This window comes from Synchiropus splendidus, chromosome 14 (genome assembly GCF_027744825.2).
Source record: "Synchiropus splendidus isolate RoL2022-P1 chromosome 14, RoL_Sspl_1.0, whole genome shotgun sequence".
NCBI lineage: Eukaryota > Metazoa > Chordata > Actinopteri > Syngnathiformes > Callionymidae > Synchiropus > Synchiropus splendidus.
In genome coordinates this window covers 17,038,680-17,057,880 of record NC_071347.1, presented here as the reverse complement: position 1 = coordinate 17,057,880, position 19,201 = coordinate 17,038,680, and the positions used below count along the sequence as shown (strand labels likewise).

The following is a 19,201-nucleotide window of genomic DNA, read 5'->3' as shown; positions in this document are numbered from 1 at the left end:
ATCTGGCAATCTGAAGTGGTAGTGTGAAGAAAATATCACTTTTAAAGTAGCAGTTTCAAACTTGTGGTTATTATATGATATTCTGCAGCCCGCCACTTGATGTCAAGGCATTCCTTCTTTACATAATGATGCTTTGGAAAGTAAGTTAATTGGAAGTTTATTTTAGTAAGCACTTTGTGACTGACATTAGATCTAAATCAATGTCTAAATCTAAAATCTGAATTAATTAATGTAGTATCTTTACTTCACTCTTTATGATGTGAGTGCTACTTTTCACAGATGACAACCATCATCATATTACATCATATTACGCCCATAGACGCCCACTCCCAATAAGCACAATTCAGGTGAGAATGATAAGCTTCCTCATTGTGATTTTTAAGTTTAAGTACATGTTTCTGTGGTAAAACTTTAGATGTTGACCATTGGCATTCAATTACAATTAAATTCAATTGCACAGTTATACAGTGTTTCCCAACCATCTCAATCTATCATGGCTTAAAATTCTGTCCATCACTTTTCAAGACACCCAAAGCTCTTTACAGAAACTACAGGTCATTCAAACCGAAGTCACACCGGGTGTTGGTAAGCTACGTACCCTTGTCACACCTGTCTTGACTGATGGAAGTGTGGTGGCCAATGTGATCTGACCACCATGATCACAAATACACATTCATATGAGGTAATGCACGAAGGCATCTTTGCCAAGGACACCATGACGACAATTGGTACGAAGCGGGATTCGACCCAAGTCTGAATATTGGACGCCCAAACTCAACAACCTGAGCAACTGTTGTTTCCACAGTAGACAACAAATTTGGTAGCCATATTTTTCACAGAAAATAAATAAATAAATAAATAAAACAGTAAGTCTACTAACTAACTTATTATCTTCACCTATGTGCACAAACTGTGTTTCTTTCAATTCAAGTGTAATTATGAAGGGGATAAGCATGAATCAGCATAACACACCCAAACTTCATATGCATGATAAGAATTGTAAATGTCACTTTGACCTTTCTTCATATATAAAACGCACAGTGTACTGTAATATCACTCATGTAAGCCAAGCCAGAAGTAGACAGGAAAGACGGAGGAGGAAACAGATTTGAAAAGAACTGCATTACATGCTAAAAAAAAAGAAAAAAAAGACAAAGGGAGATTTTCTTTCTAACTGTTAAATATCAGAAGAGGCTTCAGTCAGAGTTTTAAAATGAAGGACTGGTGAATAAACCGGTACATTTATATAAAACTGATTACGTAAAACTAGGTCAAAATCCGTTTCGACTATATCTATTCATACACATGCGCAAGCAGAGCGCAGGGATGAGGCTTAGAAACACAGACCAGCACGGAGGAAGGATTGGCAAATCCCGTTCGAGTTTGGGAATGACGTCCTTGCAGCGCATTCCAGTTATATTTAGAGCCTATATATAAAGGAGTCGCCCCCTAGTCTTTGTTGACTCTGCAGCAGGCAGAGGGGGCGACCTGAGACGAGCACCACGTGACCTGGTTATTGATGTTGTATTTGACCATCTGAGCATAAATGTGCATTATTACTCGTTTTGGCGCAACAGTGGGGAAAGTAATAACACGCATACAGCAGATTCGTCAAACTGACGCTTTGCGACACAACATGACAATTTACGACACCGATAAACGGCGATTTAAATTCACGATCATGCACTTATTTTTATTCCGTGTACATAAAAAAAATACGAGTTTATAATAAAATCTTCAAACGAAAGTTGTTGTGATATTTGCACCACAGCTGGAGTGGCACAGCAAAGTGAAACGTCCCAAACCGACTGAAGTCCCCGGCTGTGCTCGCTGGGTTAAGTGCGCCCCGGTATCCGCCCATATTCGTGTTAAAAGGAGGCCAGACTGGAGTAGCTAGGCCAGACGCTGGATCAAATGGAAAGTTCGACCGATTAATTTCCCCATTTTTTGCTGGTTCCCTTTTGCTTTAGACACGAGGGTGACCTTTTTTACATGCCGGTTGCTCTTGGTCGACCAGGAAATGCAGAGATCGTGTGAGAGCGGTGGAATATCAGCTTGACTTGTTTAGACGCGGAACTCCTCCACTTGCTAAAAGGTAAACGCTATGTGTAGATTTATCCCTCGGAATGGTTCAGGTCGTCTTTGTTGCATACAGCTGTGGGTCGTTTCGTTGGCTGTATCAGTGTAAATCATTGTCGTCATCACAATAATGCTTAAAATCGTTGGTACAAACTACGCCCAATTGTGAACCCTGCTCTGGCCCTGCAATACAGGCGTTTGCCAACACCCTAACTATTTGAATGAATGATACCAAGTTTTTCGATTCGTATGTTTGCACAAATATGTTAGTCTAATTAATCGTTTTCAGTAACTACACAGAAGCCGCTTGGTTTAGTTACAAAACCGCGTTTCGGCGCTAATGCTAACATGTTAGCATACGACAGCCGAGCATTACTTTGAGGGTTTCATGCCACCAACCTGGCAACCCAGCACGGCGGCTTTGAATCGACATTCTTGTTGTTTAATCCACATTATGAACGCAACATCAAGTTTTTTTTAAACTTAATATGATGATTCCAAGGAAACGACTTCCAGTTTTCCAGCCAGTTATTCAATTGATCGATAGATGTCCGCATTCACTTTTACTTGACGACAGACCCAGTTTGTGCAGTTAAACTTTCTGCAGTCTCATGTTGAAAGTGTGCTTACTATTAATACAATATCAATCAACATGAAACCGCAGTACGTTTGGTCGAAAGTTGCAAATAGAAACTAAAATGACAACATTCAAATGTACTTGATGACTGTATGTACTTGGAGAAGCAAACATACCAATTTAAATGACAACTGACTCATTGTTTTATGTACATATTGCATTATTTTTCCACTAATTTCAGATTGTTTGCTTGTTATGGAAGTTGTCATCTTTGTTTGTTTTCCTAAACTCTCATACCTTGTTAAGCAAAGTTTTTATTTTGAGCTCAAGTTTCACAAGTTCTTTTATATACTGAATTACTCCTTAATTCAAGTCATTAAGGAAAATGTGCCTGGGTCTAGAGCATTTATCCTAAAATATCTGTCACATCGCCTAGTCTTCATTTCATATTTCATATTTCATATTTCCAGCAAGATAAGCTCCAAGCTATATGCTGTATAGCGTTATAATATAATATATATAAGCTGTATTGCATTGGTTCATGGTTACTATATAATACAATTGTTACATGAAGTACTTACACCCCACTAAAGTCACATTTTATCAAATACCTACTGTTGAATAGGAATTCAGCCTAGGATCTGTGCAGCAACTGTAGCATTTAGAGTACCTGGGTGTGATCAGAGTCTCAGCAGAAGTCCCACTACCCTAACAATAGTGAGCAATATGCAACTGTGGCATGGAGGAAACAATGAGCCAAGCCAATGTCATGTGGTTAACTTTTAACTGGTATAAAGGGACCATAAAAGCAGATTGTCGTTTAGATCATTATGTCATCATTAAGTTCAGGTTGTGAATAAAGATAAATCGACCTGTCCAGGGTTTATTCCTGCCTCTCGCCAAATGACCGCTGGGATAGGTGATCTCCACGCTCCCCACAACCCTGAACAGGAGTAAGCGGTGGTTAAATGTTTGTCGTCTTAACATTCACAGTTAGAGATACACAGAGTGTTTACCAATAACATTTCCAATGACCAATTTCAATGCTATTAAATGCAACACGTGTTTTTAGACTGACTTGAACCAGTGCAAACACTTCAGTTAAAGTAAGAGATTAGCGCTTGGAGACCAGGAAGGAGCAGCAAGTATTTAAATGTTCTGAACTGTAACCAGTCCATTATTGTAGTGTCTGTCCGTCCTCATTCTAGGTCTGGTTTGTCGAGCCAAGACAATGATATTCGTGTGCTCCGCCCTAACTTCAGGCTGTGTTTAGACAGGAGAAAGTTCTGCAACTTGTCTGTTAAGATGTCTGAAACTGTTAATGGCTCAGTACCATTTATACTATTATATGTGCTTTACCAAGGTCAATTTCTTTGGAATGAAACCTGTCACACTACAGTATACTTAACTGGCTTTGTCTAACATTAACACACAAGGCTTGTGTTTCACAAACTGAATTGCATATAATTCCAAGCCATTCAAATGGCATCAAATCAAAAGAAGCAATGACATACAGAGAAGAAAAAGTGTAAATACCAAGGTAAAGCCATTCTTGTGCTGACTAAGAATCCTTTCAGAGCTGTGAGCAAATCCTTTCAATGGAAACTGATCGTTCTAAGAAGTGGTGACAAAAGTGATTTGACTAGTTTGAAGTTGAAACCAAAAAGCGTCAATAGACATGTTTTAACACACATTAGTCAATGACAGTTAGGAAATCTACTGCGCTCAAAAGATGACTCACAAAATGTTGAAATGGTGCAAGAATAATGCTTGTAATGTAACACTGGCCTGTTTTTCCCTACTGCAGGTGAACAATGACGGAATATAAGCTGGTTGTGGTGGGAGCTGGTGGCGTTGGCAAGAGTGCGCTTACCATCCAGCTCATCCAGAATCATTTTGTGGATGAATATGACCCCACCATTGAGGTGAAGATGGCTCTTTCTTTTGGATGGAACACACTTTGAAAACTCTGAATTTTGTCATGCGATCAGAACCTGGCTTAACCTTTAGGAAAAGTTGCAGCAGGTTCAACTGGTTCAAGTTTTTAACAAACCAAACAGGTTTTTTAATAATTTTCTGCTCGTCTGTGCTCTTGAGGGCACTGTTTGCAGAGACTCATTATGATTCCAATCAATTATTGATGGCATATTTTAAGGTTATTACACCTCGGTGTGGTGTTAAATTAGGTAAGAGATTGTAGCCACCTTGTTTCTCACACTGCAATGGCTGTACTTTTCCAAGTTGCAGTTTCACTGGTCCTGCAGCATATATAACATTTCATAACGCTATTTCACACTGACCAACACGACCAAGGAAGAACCATTACATTCTGTCCTTGATGCGCCGCGACAATCTTGATTCACACAGCTGATTCATTCAATGACAGAAATCTTGAGTGAAATTTTTTCAACCAGGAAATCAAAACATCTATCATAGAAGTAGACAGCATTATGGTGGGTTTGGTGTTTTTGAATGGAAACAATATCCAGAGAGAAACATCATAACGCAGGCGTGACATTTATTCATGTCTCATGATTAAAAGCCAGTATTTTGCAATAAATGTGCAATAAATGTAAGTGTAGTTTTTAAAATAAATTATATAATATTTATAATAAATTCTTCCTGATCCATTTTTTTTCTTGTACACCAGCGCGCCATATAGTCCGAAACATACAGGAGCTCTCCTCTCTTGTTAGGCTCTATGGTAACTGCAGATATTGTAGCCTGTATCATGGTAGGAGAATAATGGTTTTCTGTCTTTAAAAATGGATAAATATTTCAATCACATCCATTTCTATTTCTCACTCGAATTGATTTTTCTTTTCTTATAGTAAAATTAAACTAAACTCCAAAGCAACATTAGGTACTGTCCATACCTTGGTGAATGGTCCTTACACTTAAATAAACCCGATTTTGTTTTGTCCCTACAAACGACTGAAAAAAAACCAACTCTAAAATGTGTCAATTAAGTTTTCTCGTTTCACCTCCTTCAGGATTCTTACAGGAAGCAGGTGGTGATAGATGGGGAGACATGCCTACTGGATATCCTCGACACTGCAGGTCAGGAGGAGTACAGCGCCATGAGGGATCAGTATATGAGGACAGGCGAGGGTTTCCTCTGCGTGTTCGCCATCAACAACACCAAGTCTTTTGAGGATATTCACCACTATAGGTGAGCTACAGAAGTGGACAGGTGACTGTGGTGGAGCTGGGAAACAGTGTCAATATAATGTATTTCAGCTACATTTTGTCAACTGAATAGGTCTTGATGCAGTGAGACATATACTGTTACGCTGGCCTAGTAATAACTGTGACTTGAAAGTAAAGTTATGAATATGCTGTTGCCCAGAACAGCATAGTCATGTCAAAGATCAATGAGTGCCACAAATGGGTCAGGATCATAATCCTTTTAATCCCCTGTTAAAACAGAGGCTCAATTCTGAATGAATGTTTGTCTGTTGCCTCACAGAGAACAGATAAAGCGGGTGAAGGACTCTGAGGATGTTCCCATGGTGTTGGTTGGAAATAAGTGTGACCTCCCGTCCAGGACAGTGGACACCAAGCAGGCTCAGGACTTAGCTCGCAGTTATGGCATTCCCTTTATTGAGACCTCAGCCAAAACCAGACAGGTAAGAGTTTACCATGCCTGCAGGATTTCAAATAATTGACATCTTGCTGAACGTAATCGCTTACTAAAATTGTTCTCTAAGATTGTTGCCCTTGCAAATCTGATTCTCTAGTCTCGATTCAATGTCAGATTGAGCCCATCTCATGGTTAATGTTGCTATGAAATGCGCTGCACATCATTAAATCCTCTCTGGGTCATTGAAGAGCATTTCTGGGTGATGCGGTAATAATTGCATGCCACTGCGTCATGTGCTTATGATAATTCTTCATCATTACGGCACTCTCCGAAGGATGGTACAATTATAAATGATAATCTTAAAAGGGCGTCTGCATGAGAGGGCAAAACGTTGGGAGCCCGGCAGGGGAACAGCGGGAGGGGTGCCTAATGATTCTGATGCTACTGGTGTTGGACTGCTTCTGTGCCGTACGCCCTCAGGTGGCTGACGCAGCAGTCTGTAACTCTCCTTCTGGTCTCAATCACGACTCCTTCTGGTTTGTTTAAATGAATGAATAATTACTTTCACCAATTTACTAGCTTAAGTGAACAATTGACTGTTGTTAAGGAGCGGCTGCTGGTGTTTGTGGTTCTTTCTCTCTCCCTCTCCCGACTTTGTGTACTCCTGAGTTTTTGTGGGCCGTAGCAGCCTGCTGCTGCATCAATCAATGCATGCATTCACTTTGCGTCGGTCTAATCTATTTTGGGATCCTCTATTCAAATCTTGACTAGCTGCTGCTGGCTTGAAAATGAAATGGGCTTGCACAGCGACAAGACTGATAAATGTGTTTAAGCAGTATAATTCATTTAAACTGACTGATGGAAATACCATGAAACTTGACTGAAGGCCGACAACTTGAAAAACAAAGCTGCTATAAATAGGGACAAAATATGGTTTACTACTACTTTGATCATAACTATCAGTGAGATGGGAAAACTTGTAGGTTGTTGCACTAGAAATTCCCAGAGTACATGCAAGAAATGTTGCTTCTAAACTCTACTTTCCTTCTAAATCATGGTTGTCATACTGAACCACAAAAGGGCTGTAGTGGGTGCAGGTTTCTGTTCCCTCACATAGAGATGAACCGATCAGGTGGCAGCTGAAACAAATGGCAACAGACTGACCGTCAATGGATTAACAGCCTTCAGACACCTGATAGGTGAGAAGTTGTGCTCTTGGTTGGTGGGAACAAAAACCTGCACCCAGTGCGGCCCTTTGAGGACCAGTTTCACACCCTTGTTCTTAGTGTTAATTTACTTGGAAGCACCTCGTGCAGACATTGCGGGCAACTCTGAGCTGCTTTATATACCGTATCTGCAAAGGTGTCTGACTAATACACCGAAATTGGGAGATGACATGACATTTGCTTGCAGTTTTGAAAAAAAAAGTCTGGCCATTTAAGTGCAGAAAACCTCAATGTTTTTTTTTTATAAATGTACTCTCATTTGTTAACGTCCAATTTAGATCTTTAAAAATGATTCTTTTGTTGAAGGACAGTCATCTCAAGCGTGTATTGCGAAATGTGAAATCATTTTTCTCAATTACATTTAATCAGAATAGTTGTCTCAGACTTATTGGATGAAGAGGGTAAAGTTAAAAATCTTATGTAATCTCAAACTTGATAATTACTACTCGCCGCTCATCTTCAAGTCAGCAGCGTGTGACAAGGTGTCGGCAGATTTTCTGTGGAGGATGGGTTTCTATGGATCTGGCACCTGCAGGTTTAACAGGTCAGACGAAGGACTGTTTGTCGAGTTGAACAGAAAAAGAAGGCAAAAAAAAAATGTGTGCCCCTGTATTCCTCAACCCTGAGGGACGTTGTGTCTCATGCTACAGAGAGTGGAAGATGCCTTTTACACTCTGGTACGGGAGATCAGGCTGTACCGGCTCAATAAACTCAGCAAGGAAGAAAAGACGCCGCGCTGTGTCAAGCTTAAAAAGTGTGTTGTGATGTGAAAGGGGTAAGTGTATGCGGCCGAGCCCCCAGCCGTGGGAGAGACATTGGTGCTGGATTCTCAACGCTAACCTGCTGGTTTCTATCGGGGCTGCGGTGGAGCGCTAACATGACGCTGCCATGTTTGATGATTTCCCTCTGCTCACAGCGCATAATAATCCAGGTTTACTTTCACGCTGGGCTGGTTTACTCTAATTTCAATTATGCATAATCCTGGTCTGCTTTCATGCTTTTTGGGTAAATTTGGGGATTGGTGCTTTAAGGGTTACTGAAATGCCTGGATTGTTAATTATTTCTCTTTAAGGCAAACACAGTGACACTTCAATTTTTTATGGAAACCGTATCCTACTTCCTCTATCCAGTAAATGTCCACCCCTTTCAAATGCCTTACTTCCTTTCAAAGTGTACCGAGGTTCTGAGTGAAACTGCTCAGAGGAAAGTGACTCAATCTGCTGAAATCAACAATTCTAATCATCTGGCTCTCGTGCGGAACCGTGTGATTGATGGAGATTACAGGAAAGATTTGAATCATGAGCTTGGCCACTTCCTTTGGGAGAAATTGAGAAGCGTTTTTGTGCAAGCCAAGTACGGAGTTCCTTCTGACACAAATTGGTTATTAATTTTCCTCCTGGTTCTGATCTGATTTGAAGAAAGTAGCTGCAGTTGCATGATTGAATGTCTCTACATTAAATAAAACAATTGAACACCAACAAACTGGTACTTCTATTATAGCGTAATTATTACTGAGGGCAAGAGCAAAATGATTTGTAACTGCAGCTACTGTCTGTGGTGAGCTTAAAATGGCAGAGGAACGTTTGCTTCATTTCGACATCCACACTACTGCTTCATTGAATGGATGTGTCAACTAGTTATTAAAAATTTTATTACCTAGACTATGAACCACACTGTTGTCAATTCAACAGTCTTAACACCAACTTCAACCTACAAGGCTCTAAAGCTGTGTAGAAACGTGTGCAGGTATGAAAACAGTTGTATTGAAACGAAAACGCTTACTCATAAACTACATTTTGTAGACCAACAATAACTAAAGCTACAATTGTTTTTAGATTGGTTATACTGAGGACTATGGCCTGCTATAGTGATAACATTCAGATCTCCATATGATAGAAACATGTCTTGCAGCTTTTGGCTAAAGCAAGTCAGCCTCCTCCACCTGACTCAACCATGTGTCCTTATTACTCACACCTATCCTTTCCACATCCACCTTTATCATACCCACAAACCTCATATCTTCCTGTTCTTCTTTTGCCCACCACTTCAATTTGAAGCACTCCTCACTCTGTTATTCCTCCTGTCTCTCCTTTCTGTGTCCAAACCCTCCACAAAGTTTCCTACATGAGCTGTCCCTCATACACACTTGTCTTTAACTCTGCCACCTCCAAGTCTGCTTCTTGTCTTTGTGTCAAACCTACTCTCTACAAACCATACATATAATGGCAGATCTCGCGACTGTCCAATAAATTTCAGACTGTTTTCAATAGTTGAAGATTGGAAATATAACAACTGACAACAAGAATGTTTCTTGCGTTTCACCATTTTATAGCAAGAATGTGATTTTGATGTTGCAGAAGACCATTTGAGCTCCTAGTTGAATGTGTTGCCATTGCCCTTTTTCCTTCAAACATTTGCATACAATAGTACCTCTCTTTGGCTTCAGAATTAGTCAGCTGTGCACTGGCTATTGATCAACTACCAGCTGCTGTAGTAGACATTTAGTTTGTCAGTCTGCCAAACTAAATCATACAGTAGCTCAGTCACGATAAAATATAATCCGCCCATTGAACTGAAGACTAGCTGACATTTAATGCTTTGTTTTTTTAGACATTAAAGCAAAGTAGTGTGGATGTGTGGGTGACTGAAAACTCCCTGCGGCTTGACATATTTTAAATCGAACGTACAAGCCATCGGTTTGACATGACACTTTGGTTTCTGGGGTTTATTACAAGGGCTTACTCCTTGATCAACACATAATTGTGTTTTCACTGAAATGAATCCCCATTTCTCTTGCAGGGAGTCGACGATGCCTTTTACACATTAGTTCGAGAAATACGGAAGCATAAGGAGAAGATGAGCAAGGAGGGCAAAAAGAAGAAAAAGAAGTCCAAGACAAAGTGTACACTCATGTGAATAATCACCTCTTTTTTTCCAGACAGACTTAAAAATATGTTGAACAGTTCAAGTAATAAATTTGTACATTACACTAAATTATTAGCCCACCACCTCACTGAATACTAAATCTGACCCCAGCTTTCTCTGCCTTTGTTTGCTACCGATAAGCTTCATTTTAGTGCCAGTTGCTCAATTCAAAAGCCTTTTTTTATTTTATTTTATAGGAGTTTACCGATGTAGGTTTTTCTACAACTGCCTCAATTTTGACCATTTTTCCATTCACACTTAATTTGCCTGCAAAACTTGCCGTAATGTCATTTTGTTAAAAAAAAAAAATGGGATGCCAAAGAATCTTCATCCCACGAGTGACTCAAAAAGCCAGTTAAGATCCAAATTTCTCCATCCACTGTGTGATGTCTCCATGTGTGCAGACAATAGATATTACACTGATATAAGTATGCATGCAAACCTTTAACCTCTGGATTAGATATTTTAATTTTTAATGCTTTTAATTGTGTGGGGAGTGATTTTCTTTTTTTTTTTTTTTGCGCCTAAATGACTGTTTTAGTACCATTTGTATCCCACATGTCAAAAGTATTACAAGCTACCATAGTTATTAACTACAGACGGAACTTGTTGAAAAGAAAACCCCATTTTCACTGAAAAGAAATCTACTACGAGTAAATGTATTAACCTTCAAATTCATTTGTCACACCCTGTCGGAGCAGATCTATCAGCATGGCCATCCTTGTAGTCGAATATTTGGACCGCTTATTCATTGTTGGCTTCATTCTCAAGATTCCACTTAAATATGAATCATTTCAACAGACCTGGTTTTTGCTGTAGCAATGCAACTGGAACAGATTTTGTAAATTAGGCTGTCTGCTGTTATTTTGTTTTGTCGTGGGTTAATCTGTATATTCTCTATTGCATTGGTTTAATTTGGCTACTTTCATTGACATTAAGTGCTCAGCAAAAATACTTGGAAACTTGTTTACAGTCTTGGCTGAATGTTTCCACTCCACCTCGAAGAACCTATAAGAAAGTCTCACATTTAGATGCAGATACTTCTAACAAATAAAAAATAGGTTTGTGGTTGGATTAGCGTTCAGAAGCTGGAGTTTGGACTTTCGTGCTTCATAGATCCTAAATGGATTGTGAAGTTGAGTAATAGTTTGTCAATCCTGTAATCTCAATACGGCTGAGTAAGTCTGAGCCTAGACTTGATAATGGGTAAACTGCAGTCGTGCTAACTAACAAATGAAATATAGTTCAAGGGGTGATTTTAACTTTCAGCCAAGACTGTAACAAAACAAAAGTCTCTTTGTTAAAGAGCTACTTGATACCAATCGAAGCCATTTCTTGCCTTGATTGGTGAAGAAAGACCTTAAAAGAATCTTCTGTGCTGCAGTAACAACCTTTTACCACCGTGTGGCAGTACATCTTAGGTCTGCTGTGTCTCTTTTGAAATGAAATGGTTTTAGACAGGTAAATGTCCCTCCTCCTTGATTGCGTGCCAACAACTGACTTTAAACTGTATCATTTATACCTTGATCGTATTTTAACAACCTTTGTATAGTTGTGATACTGAAAGGTGCATATTTTGTAAATTGTGCTTCATTTCGTTGGTGTGTAAATGAATGTTGCGTTGTTTTTTTTTTTTTTTTTGTTTTTTTTTCTGGAGGCTCGCTCCGCTTTTGTGTATGTGACTGTAGAGTGTCTGCGTCCAGGTCTAGGGAAGTGAATGAGTGGCCGCTTTACATTACACCGTCGTCATGGCGACTGTAGAGTGGTGATCTGATCTCAGATGAGTCTATTTTTTTGCCATGAATCTCACCACTTCTATTTAATGTGTAATAAAGAACAAAGTAAAGAGCAGTCTGTCTTGGTGATGTGCTTTCTTTTTACGTTTACGCTGTGGGTGTGTTTTGTAAGGGCAACACTCATCTGGCCAATGACGTGTGGTGGGTTAATATCCAATGAGCTGACTCCTGGTAAGAAGAGCTGTCAGATTTCAGTACAACCTGTTGTTAAGGGAGCAGCAATTCCTCTGCACCCGGAAATATGAAAGTCTAACTGGGCTGGGTTCAAATCAATGAACTTATTTTCATGCAATAGTAATGCATTCTGATTTTTCACCCTTAAAATGATGGCTCTTGTTAACAAATATGACAATGGCAAATGTATCATACATGCCAAATCGCAAAAATGGTTATTTCAAAAGTAAGTGTACTTTGCAGTTATTCCAAATGGCTTCTTACTGTCTGGCTGCAGTTCTGAAGTGGTGGAACCCAGATTTTGAAAAAGAAAACATGGAATAATAAAAGGCTCTATAAAATGAGTGCATCAGCATTGGTTACTTAACGTATTACTTAAAACAATAATGCAAATCCCAGTAATAATGTTTTACTATTACTTTCTCACTGGTAAATTTTGTCTTTGTCCAGCAAGTGGCAGTATTGACTCAATATAGCAAATGAAACGATAAAGATCTGCAGCTTTGCTTCAACCTCTGAAATCCTAACATAGAATTGCTGCAATTCTTGACTTAACATGAGCATCGTGTGCTTTCCAAATAACTTTTAGTACTATATAGTACCAGAGACATATGGAAAGGCATACAGATAAAAACCAAAAACAAGAGTTTAACTATCAAATTGTGCATAAAATGAAATCAAATGATCAAGGCAATGATAAAAAAGTGGCAACCTAACCCAGGTAAACAGTAATATTTTTAGGGTCTCATAAAATTTCCTTGGTGATTCAAACAATGCCATTGCATTTCTGCTGGCACAAGCGAAGCCAAACACTACCAGGATACTAAGTGGTCATGACGCTATAAATAGCCACATTATTTTTAGCCCTATAGGTTCCTCACTTAAACGATTTCGTATTACATAATGAGCCGCTCATACGCTTCCCACACAAAAATATTGCAAGGCAACTGACCAACACAATTCAAGCCAGATAAAGAGGACAAACGCATTCATAGTTAAAACTCACCCACGGCCAATGAAAACTGACAACATGCAATGATTAACATGATTATTCATGAGTCAAAAAAAGGCATCCTGGTGTTTAAATGCTTTTGGTGTCCTCAGAGTGATGACAGAAGTGGAAGTGTTGCTTCGGGCAATAAGGCATCTTAGGATACACACAACAATCCACTAATGTGCCTCAGAATGATGCTCCACGCTGAAGTGAGGAGCAGCTTCTGTCTCCGCCAACTTTAGATAATCCATGAACCTGACTGAACTGATGATCAGTCATCTCATTACATGCTCCACTGCTGATCACCACGGCAACAGTTTTGGCAGGAAGCCCCAAACCTCCCTTGCCTCATTAGTCAGATCCGACTGAGGGATCCCGAGACATTTGGAGGCCAGCGTGGATATTTAATTCCTCCACCTGGTCCTGTGTCTGTGACTGATGCATCGCTGTGGACGGGGACCAGGTGACTAAAAGCCCAAACCAACTGAACTGAACTGAATCAAATAATATAAAATGCAGGGAATTCTCCTGGATATTTTATGCTCCTCTCCCTCAATAATCTGCCACCTGTCTTCACATTATGATCCCTCAGTCAAGCAAAGAGTTTTCCAGCAGCTGGAGACATTTCAGTCAGTGAAGCTGGGGATGGGGGGGACAGGTGATTGAAAGTGACAGACTGCAGTGACATCAACCTGCCAATCACACACACACACTCCACATTTCCAAGGACTTAGAAGCCACTTGACAAAGATATTTTCTGACTCCAAATGGGTTGGTGATCCAGGGGAAACAATTCATTTGGTGCTTCCACCTGCTGGCCATTCACAAGAATGCAGCTAGGGAATTCCAGAAGATAAAATCAATACACTTAAATATCGCAATACTTGATCCCAACTTACTGCATTGATATTTTAATTGCAAAATATCACTGTGTAATAAATACATTCTTGGATGTGTTACATGTTTGAGATGTATCCAGGCTGACAGTAAATCAACTTCCTCCATTGGCTCTTTGTAATAGCTTCAAGCATGTGCTAGAACATCACTGCCAGCTAAGATAATCACTAGAGTTGAATGTGAAGCCAGATGGACACTGGATGATGTACATTTTTGGCACAGCTTCATGTGTAATGACATATTTACAATTATACAGCAATTTCTGGAAAACTATTAAAAATGTCAGAGATTAAGATGGAAAACATATTCCCCTATCCTGTTATGTGTTTAATGGGGAAAAACAATGAAATAATTACAATCATTATTATAAAATTACTTTAAAAAAATAATATATTCAGAGAAGTACAGATTAAATGAGGAACCCAGTATGAAAATTCATGCACATTACATGAAGAACATGAAAGGAATTGACAAAAAATGTGCCAAAGAGGGGCATAAATGATGGTCTGCACAAAGTCGTTTTCATTTTTGCAGTACTTTATCAATGTAAAGATCACCACTAGAGGACTGCTAAAATGCTTTAGGCAAGTTTCAGGTCGGCACATCGAGCAGAACCATTTCCAGGTGATCCTGCACTTGTTTGTATCCACTAGGAACCACCAATGTCCAAGACTGATAGTGGGTCATGGCAGAATGAATGTCCTTCCTCAGTGTGACAACAAATAACAACAAACAACAATATTCCTCCACTTCCACTGCTGATGTTGTCAACTGTTAAACCCATTGTCCATTTTGAGCACATCTTTCTTCCATTTGGCCAGATGCACTAAATCTTCACTGTTTTGGCGGAATGTTTTTTGTTACTTTGGTTCAATAAACATTAGCCGGAGCTCATTTTTGCTGTCAGTCAGCCACAGTTTAAGAGGTGGTGGATTGTCAGTGGAGGTGCTATTAATTATTCCTTTCATTTGCTTTCAGTTCCGCAAAAATAATCTCACTCTGCTACTATTCTGAACACCATCACAACACTTTACATTACACGATAATTTGGTCATTCTTCCATGTCATATTGGCTCACGCTGACATAAAAGTCCCTCATCAGCTCTTGTTTACACCCTCGCTGGCAGAAGTCGTCCTCTGGCTGTGACACGGATGATCGTGATGTGCTATTCTAACTCGTGCACGGTGAGGAGCGATGTCACATCGCATCAAAGACGAGAATTTTCTCCTCACAGATTTACGTGAAATAAATGCCAACTTGATCACGGACACAGACGGTGTACAAGATGACAAGGCTGTGTTCGTGTCACCTGCCTCAGATATTGGCTCCAAATGCATGCTGTGTAGCAGCTATATTCAAGTTTCTTCTCAGTCAATCTCATTTCACTTTCCATATAAATATTCAATATAATAGTTTGCCTCATGTTGTTACCATTGTTACCCTCACTAAAGAGAAATGTTGCTACTGATGGACTGAACTGCAATGGAAATAGATTAATTTAGAAGCAAATGATATGAGCTCAAATCAAAGATCACATATACATGGGTTGACCTCCCCTCTAATGCAGTCATGAGACCCTCGTCCATCAAAAACAAAATACAAGACAGAAAGTCCAATAGCTATATTAAGGGATGCTCCGATCAGGATTTTTGCTGGCGATCACCGATACCGATCACAGATACCGATACCGATCACATGGATCGACAATGAATTTGTAATCAAAATGATGAGACTGTCTGTGTAAAAAATGTGTAAAAAATCTCTGTGAAAAAAATGAAATCATTTTAATTCAGACACATTTTGTTATACCTCTTCAAGGTGGCAAAAATAGAAAAACCTTGCTGAATGCAGAAATTATTCTGCCAAAAGGACAACTGAAAAACATTTGACGTGAGACGTCGCAGGTGAATCTCTGGAGACTGCGCTATGTCCGTGAAATTTACATACTGTAGTGGGACTCCGAGACAGAGAGCACTGCATTGATGAAAGTTTCCACTCCAGGTGTTTTCAAAAGTTTCACATTCAGGTGGCGAACGAACGTTGCGCCCGACTCCAGAACGGCGACAAATCCGGTCGTCTTCTTTTTTGTTTCTGTCTCTGTGTAAAAGACACCTGAGAAAGGCTGGTCATCTAGATGGGTGAAAATAATAATCACTTCTTATCATTCCGAATGTCACACTCGGACTGGCGGGTGTTGCTAACCGTCAGCTGCTGAGGAACCAGCGGTCCCACTTTCATGAGCCCAGAAAACGCTCCTTGCTCCGTCAGGTGCTGGCGTGTTTAATTTGAAGGCGTTTCCCTGCACAGCATTTTGCAGTGCATGTGCTGCAGTATGCAAACTTTACATGACAGACTGAAAGAACATCCACAACAGACATGCTGCTGCTTAGTGAGCAGCCAGTATGGAGGAGGATGATCGTTGAGATCGGCCGATCATGATCGGTGACCGATCGATCGGAGCATCCTTAGCTATATTTTAACTCACCATGTTTCACCAAGAAGTTGCCATCACAAAAGAAACACCAAGTGAAAAGAGAGTGAATCAAACATTGACATAAGACAGTCGTAAAACCTAGCATTATAGCCTGATCCAACCATCCACTTTCTGACATGTAACAGCAGTTGAACACAACAGCTCCAATATTCTCTCTCCTTCGGCTCTTCTGGGGAAACACTGTGGCATTCCCAGGACAAATCAGAGGCCTTATCTCCCCAGCATGTCCCCGGTCGGCCCTGAGGGTCAGCCCAACATGCTGAGATCAAACCCAGTGGAAAGTGTCTGTAAAATCGCTAATCAATGCAGCAGTTCTAATCTGAGCTTCTCTTGGACAACCAAACGCCACAGCCCTCTTCTGGAGAAGAGTGCAGCCACAATTGATATTAGAATATGAGGAGCTTTCAGAGCTTACACTAAGTTTGTGGATACTGATGGTGATCAGATGGAAGATAGACCAGCAAAACAAAAACTTTTCACTTATCTGCTCTGTCTTCTGCAGCACAAACCACCATCCTACCCTTGACCACAAGACCCAGCAGAGAACTATTTGAACCATTCCAGGGTCTGTTTTTGGTCGACCCAATGGGATCAAGCCGAGCTCGAGCTTGAGGTCACCACACCAAAATATCATCCTCACCCGGGCACTGGGGAAATTGTGAAGTGAAGGGCAGCAAAATACTAACAGGTCCCGCCTTTCACCTAAAATGCTTCTCAGAACCTGACGCTTGCCAGCTTTACCAAGCCCTAACTCCCACAGGCTACCCATTTTAATGCCTGCACCAAGTCTACCTAACAAAACAAGGACAGTTATATCTTCACCAACAGGTGTTGTGTGCAACACTATCCGAACTACTTATTCATATGTTCCATGTTTTTCGTGAAATGCTGAAGTCCTCTACGCCTGACGCCTTTCGGCATTGTACCTTCTCGACTGTGCTGTGCCGACTCACAAAGAAGTAGAGATGTTTCCAAACTGTTGCTGCAAACAATCAAGTGCGTTAACATATCATGACAAGCTCCATTAGGCTTTCCTCCTAAACAATGTGAATAAGGTGGCTGCCAGATATCAGCCAGCAGAGGAAAAGGAGAGGAAATGTAATGAATTATGCAGAGGGAGCTTTCTCTCCGCCTGACAGTCAGAAAGCAGCCTGGAGAAAATCGTGAGAGAAGTACGAGTCGGTGCAGCCATCACAAATGCTTCTCTCCTCCTCCCCCAGGGACAGCAGAGGCCAGGGCCTGTCAGTCAAGCGGCCCCCTCTCTAAACTGTAATCTGGGGACAGAGCCGAGGAGCTGCAGGTCTGATAGAACCTTAAAAAGATGCCCGAGAAACCAATTTGTGGCTGCTGTCAGGGACGAGAGGGTGCAAATTGTAAACTGAACTGCTTTTCGGTCTTACTTGTACAACCAACTATTAAATCTGTGTTGTGTAATATGACAATATCACATGTGACATACTGGGACACGTTTTTAAGGATTTTTGTAATTCACTTGTTTTCCCCATCTTGCAGAAATGTCCAGACCATCATGGCCTCACAGAGAGCAGAAAGGGCTTTCAGAAGGTGGTCTGCTACAATAAGGACAAATAAAAGAATCCCTAACTGGAAACAAGCATTGAATGAGAATACTATGGAAGTCTCTATTTTACTTCTTGTAGGATCATTTCACCATCTAACTCATGTACACTTTGAGCCATGGTGTGGCTGATAGGAGGTGGTCTAGCTTTTTGGTACATTTTAGCAATGAATTTGATTTTGCACCAACTTAACATAGTTTGCTCTTGTCATAAATTATTGATTCTGGACCACGCCCCCTGGTGGATATATTTGAGCACAGCAATAGCAATGTGAAGAATGTATTGACACGTGAGATCTGTGATCAGTAACGTCAGGCATTTTTGTATGTAAATGGAGCATAAATGGGCTTTGAAATGTTACTCCACAAGCGAACACTTTAATACTTGGTGATATCTTCTGTGGTCATGGACTGTTTGTCCCTCTTCCCTCTGGCAGGAGGCTACGGTCGATCCAGACCAGAACCTCCCGTCACAGGTGCAGCTTTTTCCCCTCGGCCGCCAGATGGATGAATTCATGATCAGCCATTGTTGTTTGTGGGTTATTTATTATTTATTAGTTACATCTATTATTGTTTTTTGCATTCATTTTTATTTTATTTTACTATTATGTTTTAGTTCATGTTTGCACGTTATTCCAAAGCACTTTCCTAGTTGGTGCAATTCATACTGACCATGGCAATAAAGCTGACTCTGAACTGTAACATCTAGTTGTATAAGAACTGAAGCCCAATTTACAATAGATGTGTATGCGCAGAAAACATGCAAGCATTCTACTCATTATTGCAGTTGACATCACTGTTTGTGTAAAGCACTAGATTCTAGATGATGTCAAACTACAAGTTTATATTTTAATGTACTCTGAATTTCCCATCATAACC

General features: G+C 40.2%; 2 protein-coding genes across 3 annotated transcripts in view; one reads left to right on the top strand and one right to left on the bottom strand.

Moving 5' to 3' along the window:
* Window positions 1-19,201, bottom strand: part of LOC128771357 (ras association domain-containing protein 8) — a 53,576-nt gene that overhangs the window by 25,955 nt on the left and 8,420 nt on the right. The window lies entirely within an intron of this gene.
* kras (v-Ki-ras2 Kirsten rat sarcoma viral oncogene homolog) lies at window positions 1,833-10,984 on the top strand. 2 transcript variants are annotated; one of them, XM_053886743.1, is made up of 6 exons: window positions 1,833-2,095; window positions 4,464-4,581; window positions 5,650-5,828; window positions 6,126-6,285; window positions 8,116-8,240; window positions 10,265-10,984. In XM_053886743.1, the coding sequence occupies exons 2-5, from the start codon at window positions 4,471-4,473 to the stop codon at window positions 8,233-8,235; spliced, it is 570 nt and encodes a 189-aa protein (XP_053742718.1). In that variant the 5' UTR covers window positions 1,833-2,095; window positions 4,464-4,470; the 3' UTR covers window positions 8,236-8,240; window positions 10,265-10,984. The 2 variants fall into 2 exon arrangements, with proteins under 2 accessions (XP_053742718.1, XP_053742719.1); XM_053886744.1 differs by lacking the exon at window positions 8,116-8,240 and having other exon boundaries at window positions 1,842-2,095.